General features: G+C 42.4%; 1 protein-coding gene across 1 annotated transcript in view; it reads right to left on the bottom strand.

Moving 5' to 3' along the window:
• The window catches only part of LOC126272888 (uncharacterized), a 123,643-nt gene extending 108,519 nt beyond the window's left edge, over positions 1-15,124 (bottom strand). Inside the window, exon 1 of the mRNA XM_049976143.1 lies at positions 14,737-15,124. Coding sequence (XP_049832100.1) covers positions 14,737-14,927 — 191 coding nt within the window. The 5' untranslated portion in view covers positions 14,928-15,124. The remainder of the gene's footprint in view (positions 1-14,736) is intronic.
• Between the last annotated feature and the right edge of the window lie 3,696 nt (positions 15,125-18,820).

The raw sequence follows: 18,820 nt of genomic DNA, 5'->3' as shown, positions 1-18,820 counted from the left end.
TGTTACAGATCTTTTAGCTTCACCTTCAGGTTGGTGCACCGACCTTGGAACATGTTTCTAGCCAGGTGTCCATATGACCTTTTTTGCTCCTTATCCTCTCAGTGATGGTTTCCTGCAATTTTCCCCCATGTTGCAAAAATCGCCTTGTACAATGGTCCCTTGGGATATTCCCAATGTACCTTTATATCTCTCAATTTTGTCCCATTAACGATAATGTGTTGAGTATTCTGCAAGGAATTTTTAAGCGTATTCACAAAGCTGGTCCTATACACGGTAAATTCATATTTTGTTCACTAAACGATAATGTGTAACTAACTGTATCTAATGCTTTCTAAAAGTCAAAGAGCATGGCCTCAACCTAGTTTCCTCTGTCTACGGTGTCCTCTTTACGTGGCTAAATAGATCAACCTTTCTTCCGCAAGACCTCTCTCCTGTAATCCATGATACTAATATAGAAGAATCTCGTTCTCGAAAAAGATCGTAGTGCATGTTGCCATTGACAGAGAAGACTCTCGTTATCCAATAAGATGACAGCGAGTGACCATAAATCATATTGCACAGTTCTACAACAGTTGATGTCAGCCCTGCAGGCATACAATTGTGCGACTTTTTCTGATGCCCTAACTAGAAAACGAGAATGACCTGTGCCTTTTCCAAATAGTACACATCTTCGTTGCTCCAGTGACATACAATAAACTGCCGCTAGAAGGGGAGATAGATCTTTCGCACATTTTCTGTAGAATTTCACAGGAACTTCACCTGGTCCATGTGTCTTTCCAGGATAACTGCGCAGCGCTTTCTGTGTCACATGCAGTCCATGCGGCGACGTATTGCCACATCTTCGTGCTTGCCAAACCATTCCTTGGTCAGCAAGGCCCCGGACTTCTCCCCAGTTGGATCGACTGGAGCATTATGAACAGGGCCTCCAACCAGCTAGCGATTCTGACGATCTTTGTACAGAACACCCTCCGAATAGTCATTTAAGCCTCAGATACGCATATGTGTGCATTATTTCATCAAAGTTTTCAGTATAATATGTCAGCAATGTAAAACACTTGTAACATCGTTTGTAATTAAAGAGAAATCACTCAGTCCTCTATTACAAATCTAAACATATAATGGTTTTCAGCCCTAGCAATCATTTTGAACTATGTGGATATTATTAAATGAAAGTGCTTTTAATTTGTAACTCCAGTTTACGTTAGAGAAACGACGGAACTTACATTTTGCATAGAAATTAACTAAATGTTATTCGCGTTGTTGATTTCCGTATATTACCTTGTTTCACGCTTCTATGTTACTACCTATACAAATTTATCAGGAAATAACGTACGGTACCTAAATTGCGTTGTCCACAGTATACCCTTGTGAATTAATTTTGTATTGTAATTTTGTAAATTTACATCTTAAACAAATTATTGATTTGCTAGTAAAAAAAGTGTTATAAGATGTGCTACAGCACTGTCATGGCCAGTTTTCAGAGAGCCAAGTTGTAATCAGTTTCTAACGCCAATTGCTCATTTCTGTACACCACCTACGCAGTAAGAAAACAATGCATTGCAACTCCTGAACTCTCACTGATGATTTCCAAGATATGGCAAGATCGCTACACAACATATTACGGACAACAGAACACAAGCAGCAAAGCAGATATGAAATAAAACTTCATTATTAAATTCTACGGCCGAGTTACAACTTTAGTGAACATTACTGTTTAGCAGTTTTAAATAATTATATTTACTCATTTTCCCACAGGAATGTTAAGATCTAACGCGCCAACTGGACAGAATTTCGCACGATATCCCTCAGGAGGACATCGAAAAACTCTGTCAGTCAGTGCCAAGCCTAACTACTGCTTGCATAAGGGCCAGTGGTGGACCAACGCGTTATTGAGTGTTCAATCTGTGAAGGTCTTTCTCTTGAATTAACCATCAAAATTTTCTCAAATTGTAATAATTTGTTTGCCAGTACACCTACGTCACATCAACCGATTTCCGTACCATCTGCGTAATCCTTTCGCGGTGCGCTTCATCATCATCATCATCATCATCATTTAAGACTGATTATGCCTTTCAGCGTTCAGTCTGGAGCATAGCCCCCTTATAAAATTCCTCCATGATCCCCTATTCAGTGCTAACATTGGTGCCTCTTCTGATGTTAAACCCATTACTTCAAAATCATTCTTAACCGAATCCAGGTACCTTCTCCTTGGTCTGCCTCGACTCCTCCTACCCTCTACTGCTAAACCCATGAGTCTCTTGGGTAACCTTGCTTCTCCCATGCGTGTAACATGACCCCACCATCTAAGTCTGTTCACCCTGACTGCTAGATCTATAGAGTTCATTCTTAGTTTTTCTTCGATTTCCTCATTGTGGACACCCTCCTGCCATTGTTCCCATCTACTAGTACCTGCAATCATCCTAGCTACTTCCATATCCGTAACCTCAACCTTGTTGATAAGGTAACCTGAATCCACCCCGCTTTCGCTCCCATACAACAAAGTTGGTCGAAAGATTGACCGGTGCACTGATAACTTAGTCTTGGTACTGACTTCCTTCTTGCAGAAGAGAGTAGATCGTAGCTGAGCGCTCACTGCATTAGCTTTGCTACACCTCGCTTCCAGTTCTTTCACTATGTTGCCATCCTGTGAGAATATGCATCCTAAGTACTTGAAACCGTCCACCTGTTCTAACTATGTTCCTCCTATTTGGCAATCCATCCGTTTATATTTCTTTCCCACTGACATTACTTTCGTTTTGGAGATGCTAATCTTCATACCATAGTCCTTACATTTCTGATCTAGCTCTGAAATATTACTTTGCAAACGTTCAATCGAATCTGCCATCACAACTAAGTCATCCGCATATGCAAGACTGCTTATTTTGTTCACACATCTTAATCTCACCCAGCCAGTCTATTGTTTTCAACATATGATCCATAAATAATATGAACAACAGTGGAGACAGGTTGCAGCCTTGTCTTACCCCTGAAACTACTCTGAACCATGAACTCAATTTACCGTCAACTCTAACTGCTGCCTGACTGTCCATGTAAAGACCTTTAATTGCTTGCAAAAGTTTGCCTCCTATTCCATAATCTCGTAGAACAGACAATAACTTCCTCCTAGGAACCCGGTCATATGCCTTTTCTAGATCTATAAAGCATAGATACAATTCCCTGTTCCACTCATAACACTTCTCCATTATTTGCCGTTAGCTAAAGATCTGGTCCTGACAACCTCTAAGTGGCCTAAACCCACACTGATTTTCATCCAGTTGGTCCTCAACTAATACTCTCACTTTCCTTTCAACAATACCTGAGAAGATTTTACACACAACGCTGATTAAAGAAATACCTCTGTAGTTGTTACAATCTTTTCTGTTTCCATGTTTAAAGATTGGTGTGATTACTGCTTTTGTCAGTCTGATGGAACCTGTCCCTACTCCCTTTTTAGTGTATTTCTGCTCGATGGTTTTGGGGAACACAGTATTCTTTTCTTAACAAAAAAAATTACATAAATGATGAAATTTTTTAAAAAAGTGTACCTTTTTTGTTTTTAATACGAAGTCCCACATTCTTCACACTTGCGGTAATAGCAACAAGGAAGCATGAAGTCATCGCCATGCAGCAACTACACTGACTGACAGATCGAGTTTTCTGCTGAGTTCAGTTGCTGAGATGACTGGAGTCTCGACGTTGACGTCTAAAATTGTTCGAGCTTTAGCCTTTCCCGTCTGTTGAGAAGTACGAAGATCTTCTTCGTTCTCATGTTGATATCTTCTTGTCCACTTTTTCGTAGTTACTCCTGAGACGTCAGTTGCTTGAGTGATGAACCGATCACATTCCCACATATCGATAACATCGCCCGTTGCCACTTTAGATAAATAAGGCATGGTTCGAAAAGAACTCCTTCACGTTGTTAAGTTTCCTCGTCTTTACATTATGTAAGATGTTGACGCGACTCACATGTAACACTTGGGGAAAGTTTTATCTATAATGCTTGTGTTTATTGAAAAATATGAGCAGGAAGTAGGACTGTCCTCACGAAACAGTCAGTTGTAGCCTATAATACGAAGTTATAAATTGAGAAAAATAAATCCAGATTCCCAAAATACCACATACTATTTTTGTCTGAAAACATTTGACACTTCTGACCTACTTCTTCTAGTAACACTTGTCTCTTGACAACTTATCCGTTCGCACGGATGCTACTTGAGGCGTAACGCCTTAATCGTGTCGTTGAGGTCGGACGTAACAGGGGTAAGCAGGCGTGCATTATGAGTCACTCGCAGAAAAGGTGGCGTCAGAAATGCGAGTGTATGTAGTTTCTGTGCGATCTGGTAGAGGTCACTAACTGACAGATACCTGTTTCAGATACAGTAAAAATATTGTCATTTTTATTTGCAGCTCTGTTTGTTCAATTTTCTAATCGTTTATTACTTAATATTATAATTATACTTAGTTATGAGAGTAAATAAATGTGTGAATGTAAAATAATGTTTTATTGAAAGTTTTATATTATACATTGAAGTAGCTGGTCTCACAAGGAATGTCTGAGAATGACGTGTGTGTTAGTCATTCGTACTGGGGAATTTGTTATAAACTATTTCGTCAGTTTACAGTATTGAGGAAATGAGATTATAATTTCGGTAAAGCAGTTTTGTTAAGAGGAAGTTAGTTGATTTTATATTTGTTGGTTTTCAAAATTTATTGATGTTAATTTACTATTTTGATTCATTGACAAATTTTGATTGGTTCTATTAAATACATGCGCGGCATTGAGCGGGTTTGATGCAGCTTTCCGATTGGCTGTGGTGTTTCTCTGCCAGTCAGAAATTAGCGTATTCGCGCTTATTTTGGGAATTAGAAACCTCTTTTGTGAAGAGAGGTTAGTATAGTCGGGGCATGGATCTCTAGTGGTCAGACCTATTAATAGGTGCACCGATGTAAATTTTTAATCTTGTGATATTTCGGTACCAAAATGTTACAAAAATGCCGTAAAGTGTGGAAGAGAATTCGATTTAATGCACGGTGTGAAATTCAAACTTCCGGTGAAATTTTAAATGGCTCAACTCCGCGTGGCGTGCTGCTTGCTCGCGAACGTAAACATTTTGTTACGTGAGACTGATTATAGCAGCATTTGAGTAAGTTATTCTACAAGAAACAATCCGTTTTTCATTTTCTGTGAAGGATAATTGATAATTATCATAAACTGGCTATTGTTACGAATGATGTGTGCGTGTGTACTTTCAGAATTTGTACGGCTTAGAGCAAGGCTTGGTAGTAACTGGTGTATGCAAGCTTGCCGTAATAGAGTGAAATATTACGCACATTAATATTTTCATTGAACTATTATTAACATTCCACTGACAAAACAAATTTTCGTCCGACTTGTGGTTACGAGGTGTGCGGCTGTTTTTTCTATAGCTTTTTCCGGCTGAGAATTGCGTTTCAGTAATTTCATGGAGGTGTGCGTGTGAGATTCACCACAATGTGAGTGGAACTTTATTCGTTGCAACAAAGCACCGCACCGCCGCATGTCGTATAACTTAGACTATTTTGATTTAAACGTGATTTAACGAGGTGTAATGTTGTTAGTATCCCGGCCATTGTGACCGAGAGGTTCTAGGCGCTTCAGTCTGGAACCGCGCGACCGCTACGGTCGCAAATTCAAATCCTACCTCGGGCATGGCTGTCTGAGATGTCCTTAGGTTGGTTAGGTTTAAGAAGTTCTAAGTACTAGGGGACTGATGACTTCAGATGGTAAGTCCCATAGTGCTCAGAGCCATTTGAATAATTTTTGTTGTTAGTATAATGTATTTTTCAGAGCTACAATCGGAGTGAAAAAACGTTGGTGTTACTGACACAGTTATGCTATTGATCAGCAGTCGCTGCCACAGCCTTAAATGCATACTGCATTTTCAATAGAAAAAACCTGCGTTTTTTTCAGAATTTGGTTTTCGAAGTCGGATCCATTTGAATTATTTCCTAAAATTAGCGTTGAAATACTTGTATCAATTTTCAAAGGGATGCATCACTTTTTAGTAGCGGATGAGCAATTAGACCGTGTGCTGATGCAAAGAAAATTCGTTCGCATCATTAAGATAACTCCGTCTTGTCTCATTTTTCGCTAGTCACGTGGAACAAAAAACATTTAATCATTTACGAGAGGGAGGAGGAGTTATAAGCCGAAAGATATTGCTGATCGTAACTGTATTCCGAGGTATTCCAAACATAACTTTATCTCAGGAACTCTAAGTTGTTATGAATAGCGTCTCCCACTAATAGTTCTTACCGACTGTCTTCAAACTTCAATAACAGCTTAGCAGAACAAGAGAGCTTCTGCTGGATATTTCTGTGGCGGAAAACAGTGAAGATGATGATGAGGTCCCATACTCCGAGCAGCGTAGGGAACGATGCGGGAGACCCGCACCGCCGTACTAGGCAAGGTCCTAGTGGAGGTGGTTTGCCATTGCCTTCCTCCGACAGTAATGGGGATGAATGATGGTGATGAAGACGACACAACAACACCCAGTCATCTCGAGGCAATGACAATCACTGGCCCCCCAGGAATGGAACCCGGGACCCCGTGCGCGGGAAGCGAGAATGCTGCCGCAAGACCACGAGCTGCTGAGGGCGGAAAACAGTACCTATCAAAACGTAATTGTTTCCGCACTTTTTAAAGTCACTCGCCACATCTTGCATCGAAAATATCAAATGGTAACCCATTTCTACGTCGTCGTAAAAGTCTTCTATCAACAAATGTTTTTGATTACAACGAAATACAGTAAGGGCAAAAAAAATTTTAAAAAATGACACACCACGAAGGAATTACGCAAACTGATCACAAATCGATATTCATACAAATATCAAAGGAAAATGCAGAATTGTAAGCTTTGGCGGCCGATGGATGAATCTGTAACGCTACAGCGTAATTTCTCGGCGCAGCTGGCAGGGATAGTAAACAGGGGACATGTCGATACCTGGACATAAAGCCTTTCGAATTTCATACCGTTTACTCAGATCGACAGTAACTACGCCCAGCAGACATACGCGTGAACGATATAAACAGATGTCAGCATTTGAGAGAGGACTGTAGTTGGGCTCAGAGTAGCCGGTTGGATTATTCGGCGAATCACTCGACATTTGAGTAGGAGCGAAGTCGCTCTTTGACGTTAGTAGTGGGGCAAGGACGGCGTCACCCCACTCTCCATTGTTGCCAAATTTATTCAAGATGGCGGCGATGACGTCATCAAATATGGCGGCATGTAGACTTGGCAACAGCACATGACGTCATCCGATATGGCGGCTTTTGGCGGAAAAGTATAGCAACTGTCCTACATCCACTAACCTAACCTCAAGAAAAAATGGCGGGAAATTTGAATTTTGGCGGGAAAATAGACCAATTGTCCTATGTCCACTAACCTAAGCTTCCAGAAAAAAATGGCGGCAAGTTTGAATTCCAGCAGGATAATGCATGCAAAACTGTACCTGCCTTTTATTATTATTTATCATTTTTTAACATTCATTATCATTTATTATTATTTATTATCATTTATTACCATTTATTTTTATTTATTTTTATTTGTTATTATTGACCTGCCATCACTAGAAAATTCCCTCCAAATTCAAATTCCAACACAAAACTTTACTTTTGTTTATTATTATTCATTATCATTTATTAACATTCATTATCATTCAATGTCAATTATTATCATCCATTATCATTTATTATTATTATTATTATTATTATTATTATTATTATTATTATTATTATTATTTACTATTATAGGCCTACCTCCACTAGAAAATTGCGCCAAATTCAAATTCCAACACGATAATGTCTCTAAAACTGTACTTCTATTTATTATTATCATTTATTATTTATTCAAGATGGCCGATTTTCTCGGCGAGAAAGCCATTTTCCTTACATCCATAACAAAACTCTGTCACAAGTGCAAATCCCAACACCATAATTGATCACACGTACAAGCTTTCTCCGTCACTTATCTTTTTTCACTGGTAGTCTATCATCTCATTATGCATAATAAGGTGGAGTATAAATTATTTCGCATGCCAGTGTCGAAGATAACTGGTTAAACACTTCCAATTTTAACTTTCACAAGCCCATTTCCTGCAACTCTCTCCCCAGATGTTAACTCAGTCTACCCAGAACCACTGCTCACTCCACGTGCTCAGTGCTGCTGGTATAGGGTATCTGACTGTTGTCTGGAAATCATCTTAAATAGTTAATTATCTTATTTTATTCCCATAGCATGCTTTCTTTCCTCTTGAATTTCAGTATAATTTTAATGGAAACGAAATTAAAATAATCTGAAAGTCCGATAAAACGCTGCATTTGAGTCATATGTTATGCCCTTGACATCTATGGCTAACTCACTGCTCCTACTATCATAAAGCTCTTTCAAAGTGATGTTTTGTTTCGAAATTAACGTGTCGGAAAATGGATACCAAACGGTGGTTATTCCACATTGTACACATACGTCTATAAAAAGCCCTGAAAAATTGTTTTTGAGTGTTCAAAAGAATGAGAACGGTAAGCGCTTGCACTGTACCGCCAAAATGCCACCATGTCGATGCACAAGTTCCCTAACTTCATTAAAAATGTCTTGCACTCTGAACTGAACGTTAATTTACCGTCGAGATATGTATTCCTATTGTTACATGGAAGGACAGTATCATTCGAGGAAATTAAAATCGCACTGACAATTGCTAGGATTGACTGTCATTATACCCTAAGTTATGTACATCATTTGATAGCACATTTGGTAGAGCAACGGTCTGTAATTATTTATAAGTATTTATTCATAGGTCGATGGTTCAGATCTGGTCCGGAGGAGTATTTCAACTTATTTGTGAACGACTCAACAGTCTTCTCGTATGAAAACCAAATCACAATTACAAGACTTCACCAGACCGATCAGAAACATGGTACTGTTGAGTTACCATTGCTGTTTATATGTGCTTATATTTGCAATCATTTTTCCCACACGTCACCTTCAAGATTTCTAGTTAATGTAATCACATACTTTACAGTCCTTTTTTCCATCTTCGTACTGGCCAGTTAGGTTGTTATCGTTCAAATTTTCCGTTTCTTTCATAAAGATAAACTAAGTCTGGCGTCCGACACGTTGTGTTGTGGAAGTGCTGTGACACCTTCTCCACTAGCAACGCATTCCAAAAAAGTGAAATGCATTTAATTAAATTAAAAGCATTTATCCTCAATTGTCTATTTCTCTGATTAAAATTAATGCGAAGCTATATATAACGTGTCCGCAACTCGTAGTCTCGCGGTAGCGTTCTCGCTTCCCGAGCCACTTTATTCCCGGGTTCGATTCCCGGCGGGGTCAGGGATTTTTCCTGCCTCGAGATGACTGGGTGTTATTGTGTCGTCTTCATCATCATCATGCATCCCCATTACGGTCGGAGGAAGGCAATGGCAAACCACCTCCACTAGGACCTTGCCTAGTACGGCGACGCGGGTCTCCCGCGTCGCTCCCCTACGCTCTGTAAAGAACTATGGGACTCATCATCATATATAACGTATTCCACCATCGAAACTGTTGCCACAGTGATTTCGTACTAACGCTGTTTTCGTATTTCTTTTAACACGTTTAAAAAATTCACGCCCCCGTAAGAATCGAACCTAAAACCTTTCATTTTATAAGCAGATGTGGTATGTGTTGCGCCACTAAACCCAACACCGATGACACCTCTGCTGAGTTGTGTTGTATACGAAGAAATCAGCTTAAGGATTTGCCAAGAATTTTACTGTGCTTCGACAGTCTAGATGTAAGATACGAATCAGGTTGTAAAACGATCTGCAAGTCCTTAGTTTTGATCGAGTTCAATGATTTTGCAGGGAGCAGGGAAAAGAATGTCCTTCACACGTCGCTGCTCTAACTGGATGGAACATAGATACATCAACTTGCAGAAGGTTTCTACTACCAGTGTTCGCAAAATTACTTTCTATTGTTTGACAAAGTACTTCAAGCTTTTCCATAACTTACAATTTCAATGCACAGCAATTTATTTCAAAAATGGCTCTGAGCACTATGGGACTCAACTGCTGCGGTCATAAGTCGCCATTTATTTGATTTCCCAATAAGTTCATACATGCATTTCAATACACAGGGTGACAATTATTGAACTATATGAAAAAAATGTAAATTAGTTACAAACTACAGTGTGCACACACTTTATTCAACATGTAAATGTCACTACAGATATTCGAATTTAGGTTATGATGATGTAGCGCAGATGGACAGCGAAATTCTGCAGTTCCCGCTCAAGTGTCGGAAGATAGATGCTGTCGATGACCTCCTGAATGGCTGTTTTCAACTCATCAGTGGTTTGGGGTTATTGCTGTACACGTTGTCTTTAATACAGCTGGACAAAAAGGAGTGGCACGTGTTCAGATCCGGAGAATATGGCGGCCAATCGAGGCTCATGCCTGTGGTCTCAGGGTACCCCAGAGCCAGAATGCGGTTCCCAAAGTACTCCTCCAAGACATCAAACACGTTCCTGCTTCCATGGGGTCGAGCTCCATGTACCACATCTTGTCGAAATCACAGTCACTTTGGATAATGGGGATGAAATCAGGTTCTAAAACCTCCAAGTACCATTCGGCAGTCACCATGCCATCAAGGAATATCGCACTGATTATTCCATGACTGGAGATTGCACACCACACAGTCACCTGTTGAGGGTGAAGAGACTTCTCGATCGTGAAATGCGTATTCTCTGTCCTCCAATTGTGCCAATTTTGGTTATTGACAATCCCAGCCAAACGAAAGTGGGCTTCGTCACTGAACCAAACCATATTCACATCAAAGGACACTGCATCATTGCAATTCGGAAATCGTTACGGAATTGAATATTCCGAGAGCCATAGCGTCAAGAGTGGCGGAGGATATGACATTTTAGGCTTTACCTCTCACCACGGATAAAACAGTGGGCGACCGCCTTCTCTGAACGCCCCAGAGCAGCGGCTTTTGCGTAGAGCTATCAGCGCGAACAGACAAGCACCGCTACCTAGGATATCCGCAGAATTCAATGTGGAACGTTCAATGAACGTATCCATTAGGACAGTGTGGTGAAATTTTGCGTTAATGGGCTGTGCCTGCACTGACCGACGCGAGTGCATTTGCTAACAGCACGACATCGCATTCAGCGCCACTTCTGGGCTCGTGACCCTAGACCAGGGCCGACCAGAAAATCTGCACGCGTGCGGTGCTCTTGCACATGTGCAACTTCCGGGTCACAGCGTGCACGCCGCAGCCGTCAGCGTTCATGTAGTGCATGTTTCTACGCACAGATGTCGCTCCTCTGTTACACAAAGTGCGTTATCGACACCACGTATTAATATCACAACCTGGGCTGTATCTGTAAGATCTTTTGCTTCATTGAGCGCATCAGAGAAAGCAAGAAAGTCTGTAGCCTTATTTATTAGCTGCCTGTGCAGATCGCCGGTCATAGCACTGATACGTCTTGTCACTGTTTATTTGGATAGATTGATTTCTTGAAACCTGCTAACGTTCGTGGGAGACACAAGTTCTGCAGCATCAATCAGTCGCCCTTTCACAAACTCCCCTTCGGAAAAGAGTTTCCCAGATTGTGCAATTCTTAATGCGATTTTAAAACTTGCTGACAGTGAACATTTAGTGTGGTTGTCTTTCTGGAAAATTGAAAACAGTACACTCTACAGCGTACAGTAAAACAGACATAAATGTAACACAACAAACTAAGTGTTCAAGAAGTATCAGTTACTTTGAGGTACAGTAAAATAGAGTTGACGTGTCTCATCCATTTTCTGAAGGACATTTAATTTTGCTTGCCGTTCTTCACTGTTGAGTACACTACACTCGTCTTTGTGATGTGTATTGTAATGTATTTCAATTGAAAACTTACGCTGGACGCCTATTATTCGGCGGCACAGCAAACACTGTGAGTTTTCACTAACGGCTACAAAAAAGAATTGCAGTTCCCAGTCATTTTTAAACGACTGAGAACATAGATCTCCAGTCCTTTGCTTTTTCACAGTACTTGCCACTTCTCAGTACTTCTCTGTTAAGCTTACGGTCACCAGGGGTAAACGAGACTGGATATGTTGCGGTCTTGCTTCCACAGGGAAGTGGAGCCGCCGCCGTTCATTTAGGACACATGTCTAATAACAGATGTCGCTGTCGCCCACGTGCGCACTTGTGCAGCACTTCCGCACGTCTGCACACTGTGCAGAGTTTGGCCGGCCCTGCCCAAGACGACTGGAAAATCGTGGCGTGGTCAGATGAGTCCATATTTCAGTTTATAACAGCTGATTGGTCGGGTTCGAGTGCGGCGCTGACCTTACGAAGCCGTGGACTCAAGTTGTCAACAAGGAAGTTGTTGTTGGCTCCGTAGTGGTGTGGGCTGTGCTTACAATTACAAATAACCTAAATTGGAACGATCACATAGATAATATTGTGGGTAGAGCAAACCAAAGACTGCGATTCATTGGAAGAACATTTAGAAGGTGCAACAGGTCTACCAAAGAGACTGCTTACACTACGCTTGTCCGCCATATTCTGGAGTATTGCTGTGTGGTGTGGGATCCGCATCAGGTAGGACTGACGGATGACATCGAAAAGGGCAACTCGTTTTGTGTTATCGCGAAATAGGGGAGATAGTGTCACAGACATGATACGTGAATTGAAGTGGCAATCATTAAATCAAAGGCGTTTTTCGTTGCTACGGGATCTTCTCATAAAATTTCAATGACCAGTTTCCGATTGCGAAAACATTCTGTTGGCACCCACTTACATAGGGGGAAATGATCATCACGATAAAATAAGAGGAATCAGGGCACGCACGGAAAAATTTAAGTGCTTGTTTTTCCCGCGTGCTGTTCTAAAGTGGAACGGTAGAGAAACGGCATGAAGGTGGTTCATTGAACCCTCTGCCAGGCACTTTATTGTGAATAGCAGAGTAATCACGTAGATGTAGATGTACATGGAATGGACGGGTTCTGTGGTCCAACTGAACCAATCATTAGCTGGAAATATTGGAGACTATTTGCAGCTGTTCGTGAACTTCATGTTCCCAAACAAAGATGGAATTTTTATGGATGACAATGCGTCATGGCAATGGGCCACAACTGTTCGTGACTGGACTGAAAAAAATTCTGCACATTCCGAGCGAATGATTTGGCCATCCATATAGCCCGATATGAATCCCATGGAATATTTCTGGAACATAATGGACAGATCAGTTTGTGCACAAAATCCTGCACCAGCGACACTTTCGCAGCTGTGGACGCCTATAAAAGCAGCACGGCTCAGTCTTTCTGCAAGGGACTTCCGACGACTCTTTGACTGCATGCCACGTCGAGTTACTGCACTACGCTGAGCAAAAGGAAGTCCGACACGATATTAGGAGGAATGCCATTAGTTTTGACACTTCAGTGTATGTCTGACATGTACAGCATCTATGGTTCAAATGGCTCCGAGCACTATGGGACTTAACTTCTGAGGTCATTAGTCCCCTAGAACCTAGAACTACTTAAACCTAACTAACCTAAGGACATCGCACACATCCATGCCCCAGGCAGGATTCGAACCTGCGACCGCAGCGGTCGTGCAGTCCCAGCATGTAGCGCCTAGAACAGCTCGGCCACCCCAGCCGGCCAGCATCTATGAAGTGGCCTTGTAAACACAAAGTACAGTGGAGAGCACATGCAACAAGCAACAGTACACAGCCTTTTTTTTCAACCCAGCTTCCCTTGTAACTACACTTTTCTCTCACAAATTCAAGTTTTTAACTTTAACAGAGCCTTTTCTAAGAACATTATTTTTATTACCAGGAAAAGAGGAAACATAACATGTCTTGCAGTTGGTGTGTTGCTGTGGGAAGGCGTCTGTGCTGTTCATTAATACCACCTATACAACCGTGTGCCCCCGGTAGCTGAGTGGTCGCCGGCACGGTAGCTCAGCGTGTGCGGTCAGAGGGTCAGCTGCCCTCTGCAATAAAAAAAAAAACTGAGTCAACCGCTCAACACTGAACTTGAACGGGTGTCATGGGACACCCGCACTGAACGAAATCAACGAACAAAATGAGAACAATAAAGAAAAAAAAGTGATCAGCGCGACAAACTGTCAATCCTAAGAGCCCGGGTTCGATTCCCGCTCAGGGACTGGGTGTTGTGTTGTCCTAATCATCATCATTTTCATCCTCACCGACGCGCAAGTCGCCGAAGTGGCGTCAAATCGAAAGACCAGGCGAGCGGTCTACCCAACGGGAGGCCCTCGTCACACGCCATTATTATTATTATTATTATTATTATTATTACCTATGCAACTGTACAATTCTCCACCTGAAAATTGTGGTACCATCGAAATGCGTATGTGACTGACGCATAAAACTGTTTCATTTACATAAAAAAAACTAGAAGTGCAGGCGCACCGGCTACGCCATGCTAAACCAGAGAGAACAAAATCTCAATGACAATGTGCTCTTACAACACACACACACGCACACACACACACACACACACACACACAGGCACACAGGCACAGGCACAGCAATTTAATTCGGTTATGACGATGTGCCTTCAAATGTACAGCGCTGCGCAAATCTGACAAACAGGGGAAGCAGCAGTTGGTGGAGGAACAGCATCTAACAAACAAACAGCGTACACGAAATGGACAACAAGGAAGTAGCGAATAACTGACGGGCACTTACCTCAGGTTCCGGTACATGCTGGTGTGGACCGGCAGGCCGTCGCTGGCGATGCCCACCTCCTCCGTGTAGACCCAGGTGCCTCCGATGTTGGTAGACCTCTCGAACACAACACAGGAGTGTTCCTCGGAGGCTAACACCTGACGAGCTGACGCGAGCCCGGCCGCTCCTGCGCCTACGATCGCAATTCGCATGCTGCTACAGGGGGGTGAGGGCGGTCCCGTGATGTGGGAACAGCTGTGACCGGACGTCACTGTACAATGCGGCTTAACGACGTGAAAGCAGCGTTGCAAAGTGCCCGCGGTGACGAGGGCGTGCCGGCGCAGCTAGGCACCTGTCGCGAGCTCTGGCTGCATCTACAGTGCCGGCGGCGGTGAGCTGCTTCTCGAGTGGATCACTTTTATCGCGGTGCAGCGGCAGATACTGCGACCCTGTTCTGACCCCGTTACCCGCTTGTGAAAGAGCGCACAGCCTCACATCTCGGAGCCGTGCGGTAAGCCCCGAGCGGTCGTTTACATAATGACGAAAATCACTAGTCACTCAAGTGTAAGAGTTCACATCAGTATGATCGGATACCGGGTGGAGTAGTGAATATTTGCGCAGGATTTATTATCGGTCAATCAGACTTCTGCAACACACCATTTTAGGCAGGTCTTTCGCCAGACATTAGTTAAATATTCGGAGGTGGCGTCTCTGTTCAACTAAGGCGGAAAAGTAGGTGTTCAGAGGTACCACCCAACAGCCTTCAAAAGGTATTGCCTTTTGTTTTACAGCCAACAGAGTTCCATGACGTTGGCCAGAGAACATAAATCAAAGATCGTCGCCTGCAACAGCAAGAGGGATAGATGTGACTGATATATTCCTTGTCTCTTCAAGCAGGTGAAGCTATCAATACAAACTGTGACCATTTCGCGCCTTTTATGAGTTAATAAAAGCATCAACTCTGTATTAGTCACTCTCGAGGGACATCACTGTAATACCGTGTAACACGGCCGCTGCTCTTGATAACAGCCTCAATTCGGAACAGATTCCACAGGTTTCTTGAGGAACGCTTTATAAATTCCAAGAGAAGCAGCTGTGACCTTGCGCTTGATAATGGATGCTGGACTCAAGATAAATTAAGAATTTTGTCGACCTGGAAAAGCGTTCGACAATATGAAGTGGTACAAGATGTTCGATAATCTGAGAAAAATAAGTGTAGGCTATAGGGAAAAATGGGTGAAAAAATATGTACGGGAACCAAGAGGGAACAATAAATTTGAAAACAAGAGAAAAATACTGGGATTAGAGAGGGTGTAAGACAGGGACGCACGCTTTCGCCCCAATTTTCAGTCTATACGAAGGAGCAATGACGGAAATAAAAGAAAGCTTCAGAAGTGGGAGTAGGGTGACAGGATACTAATGATAAGATTTCCTGATGACGTTGCTTTGCTTAGTGAAGATGAAGGAGAATTGCAGGAGCTGTTGAATGGGATCAACAGTGTAATCAGTACAGAATATGGACTAAGAGTAAACCAAAGAAATACGAAAGCGTTGCAGAAATGAGAATAACGAAAAATTAACATGAAAATAAATACTCTGTAGGAATCAGCATGGGTTTCGAAAAAGACGATCGTATGAAACTCAGCTCGCGCTATTCGTCCACGAGACTCAGAGGGCCATAAACACGGGTTCCCAAGTAGATGCGTTCGATACAGTTCCCCACAATCGAGTAATGAACAAAGTAATAGCATATGGACTATCAGACCAATTGTGTGATTGGATTGAAGAGTTCCTAGATAACAGAACGCAGCATGTCATTCTCAATGGAGAGAAGTCTTCTGAAGTAAGAGTGATTTCAGGTGTGCCGCAAGGGAATGTCGTAGGACCGATGCTATTCACAATATACATAAATGACCTTGTGGATAACATCGGAAGTTCGCTGAGGCTTTTTGCGGATGATGCTGTGGTATATCGAGAGGTTGTAACAATGGAAAATTGTACTGAAATGCAGGAGGATATGCAGCGAATTGACGCATGGTGCAGGGAATGGCAATTGAATCTCAATGTAGACAAGTGTAATGTGCTGCGAATACATAGGAAGAAAGATCCCTTATCATTTAGCTACAATATAGCAGGTCAGCAATTGGAAGCAGTTAATTCCATAAATTATCTGGGAGTAGGCATTAGGAGTGATTTAAAATGAAATGATCATATAAAGTTGATCGTCGGTAAAGCAGATGCCAGACTGAGATTCATTGGAAGAATCCTAAGGAAATGCAATACGAAAACAAAGGAAATAAGTAACAGTACACTTGTTCGCCCACTGCTTGAATATTGCTCATCATTGTGGGATCCGTAACAGATAGGGCTGATAGAAGAGAGAGAGAAGATCCAACGGAGAGCAGCGCGCTTCGTTACAGGATCATTTAGTAATCGCGAAACCGTTACGGAGATGATAGACAAACTCCAGTGGAAGACTCTGCAGGAGAGACGCTCAGTACCTCGGTACGGGCCTTTGTTGAAGTTTCGAGAACATACCTTCACCGAGGAGTGAAGCAATATATTGCTCCCTCCTACGTATATCTCGCGAAGAGACTATGAGGATAAAATCAGAGATATTAGAGCCCACACAGAGGCACAATCTTTCTTTCCACGAACAATACGAGACTGGAATAGAAGGGAGAAGCGACAGAGGTGCTCAAGATACCCTGCGCCACACATCGTCAGGTGGCTTGCGGAGTATGTATGTAGATGTAGATGTAGAAAATTGGCGATCACGTAACACACGAAATTATGGAATTCTGCTTCCTTGGAAGCAAAATAATCCATATCGGACGAAGCAAGGAGGACATAATAGGCAGAAGAGACCAGGCAATGAGGGCATTCCTGGCCATAAGAAGGCTGCTAGTATCAAACATAGGCCCTAAGTTGAGGAAGACATTTCTGAGGGTGTAAGTTTGGAGTACAGCATTGTATGGTAGTGAAACACGGACCTTAGAAAAATCAGAACAGAAGAAGTTTGGCCAGCCGTTGGTGGCCGAGCGGTTCTGGCGCTACAGTCTGGAACCGCACGACCGCTACGGTCTCAGGTTCGAATCCTGCCTCGGGCATGGATGTGTGTATTGTCCTTAGGTTAGTTAGGTTTAAGTAGTTCTAAGTTCTAGAGGACTTATGACCTCAACAGTTGAGTCCCATAGTCCTCAGAGGCATTTGAACCGTTTTTTTAGAAGAAGTTTGAGGTTTGGTGATACAATGTAATGTTGGAAATTAGGTGGACTGATATAAGAAAAAAGGAGGTTCTCCGCAGAATCAGCGATGAAAGGAACATATGGAAAACCCTGACTGACTTGAAAGGACAAGATAATACAACACGTGCTAGGGGCTCAGGGAATAACCTTCTACAAGGGAATGTAGAGAGTAAAAACCGTGGGGGGAAGATAGCGATTGGAATATCATTCAGCAAATAACTTGACGTCTTAGGGTGCAACAGTTCTACGCCGAAATATTCATGGTGGGCCGCATCAAACCAGTCAGAAGACTGATGTCTCGAAAAAAAAAAAGACCTACCAAATTGTGGGGATTTTGGTCGCTACTTTACACGCGCTGCCCCAAATAGTCCCATACATAGAATGAGATTTTCACACTGCAGCGGAGTGTGCGCCGATAAGAAACTTCCTCGCAGATTAAAACTGTGTGCCCGATCGCCTTTCGCGGGCAAGTGCTCTACTATCGTGTTTTTTTTTTTTTTTTTTTTTTTTTTTAAGTCTCATTTTGTTCGCTTTCGTTCGTTGTATCTGTTCGAGGCGGACGTCGTAAGACATCCGTTTAAGTTCGTTGTTGATCGATTAACTCAGTTTTTTTATTACAGAGGGTAGCTAACCCTCTGACCGAACACGCTGAGCTACCGTTGGCACCATCTGAGCTATCGAAGTACGACTGACGCCCGGTCCTCACAGCTTTAATTCTGCCAGAATCTCGTCTCCTGCCTTCCAAACTTTACAGAAGCTCTCCTGTGAACCTTGCAGGAGACGAGATACTGGCAGAAGTTAAGCTGTGAGGACCGGGCGTGTGTCGTGCTTCGGTAGCTCAGATGGTAGAGCACTTG

The sequence above is a fragment of the Schistocerca gregaria genome, chromosome 5 (genome assembly GCF_023897955.1).
Source record: "Schistocerca gregaria isolate iqSchGreg1 chromosome 5, iqSchGreg1.2, whole genome shotgun sequence".
In the NCBI taxonomy this organism is placed as follows: domain Eukaryota; kingdom Metazoa; phylum Arthropoda; class Insecta; order Orthoptera; family Acrididae; genus Schistocerca; species Schistocerca gregaria.
Note: the sequence above shows the minus strand (reverse complement) of the source record. Positions and strands in the feature narration are given on the sequence as shown.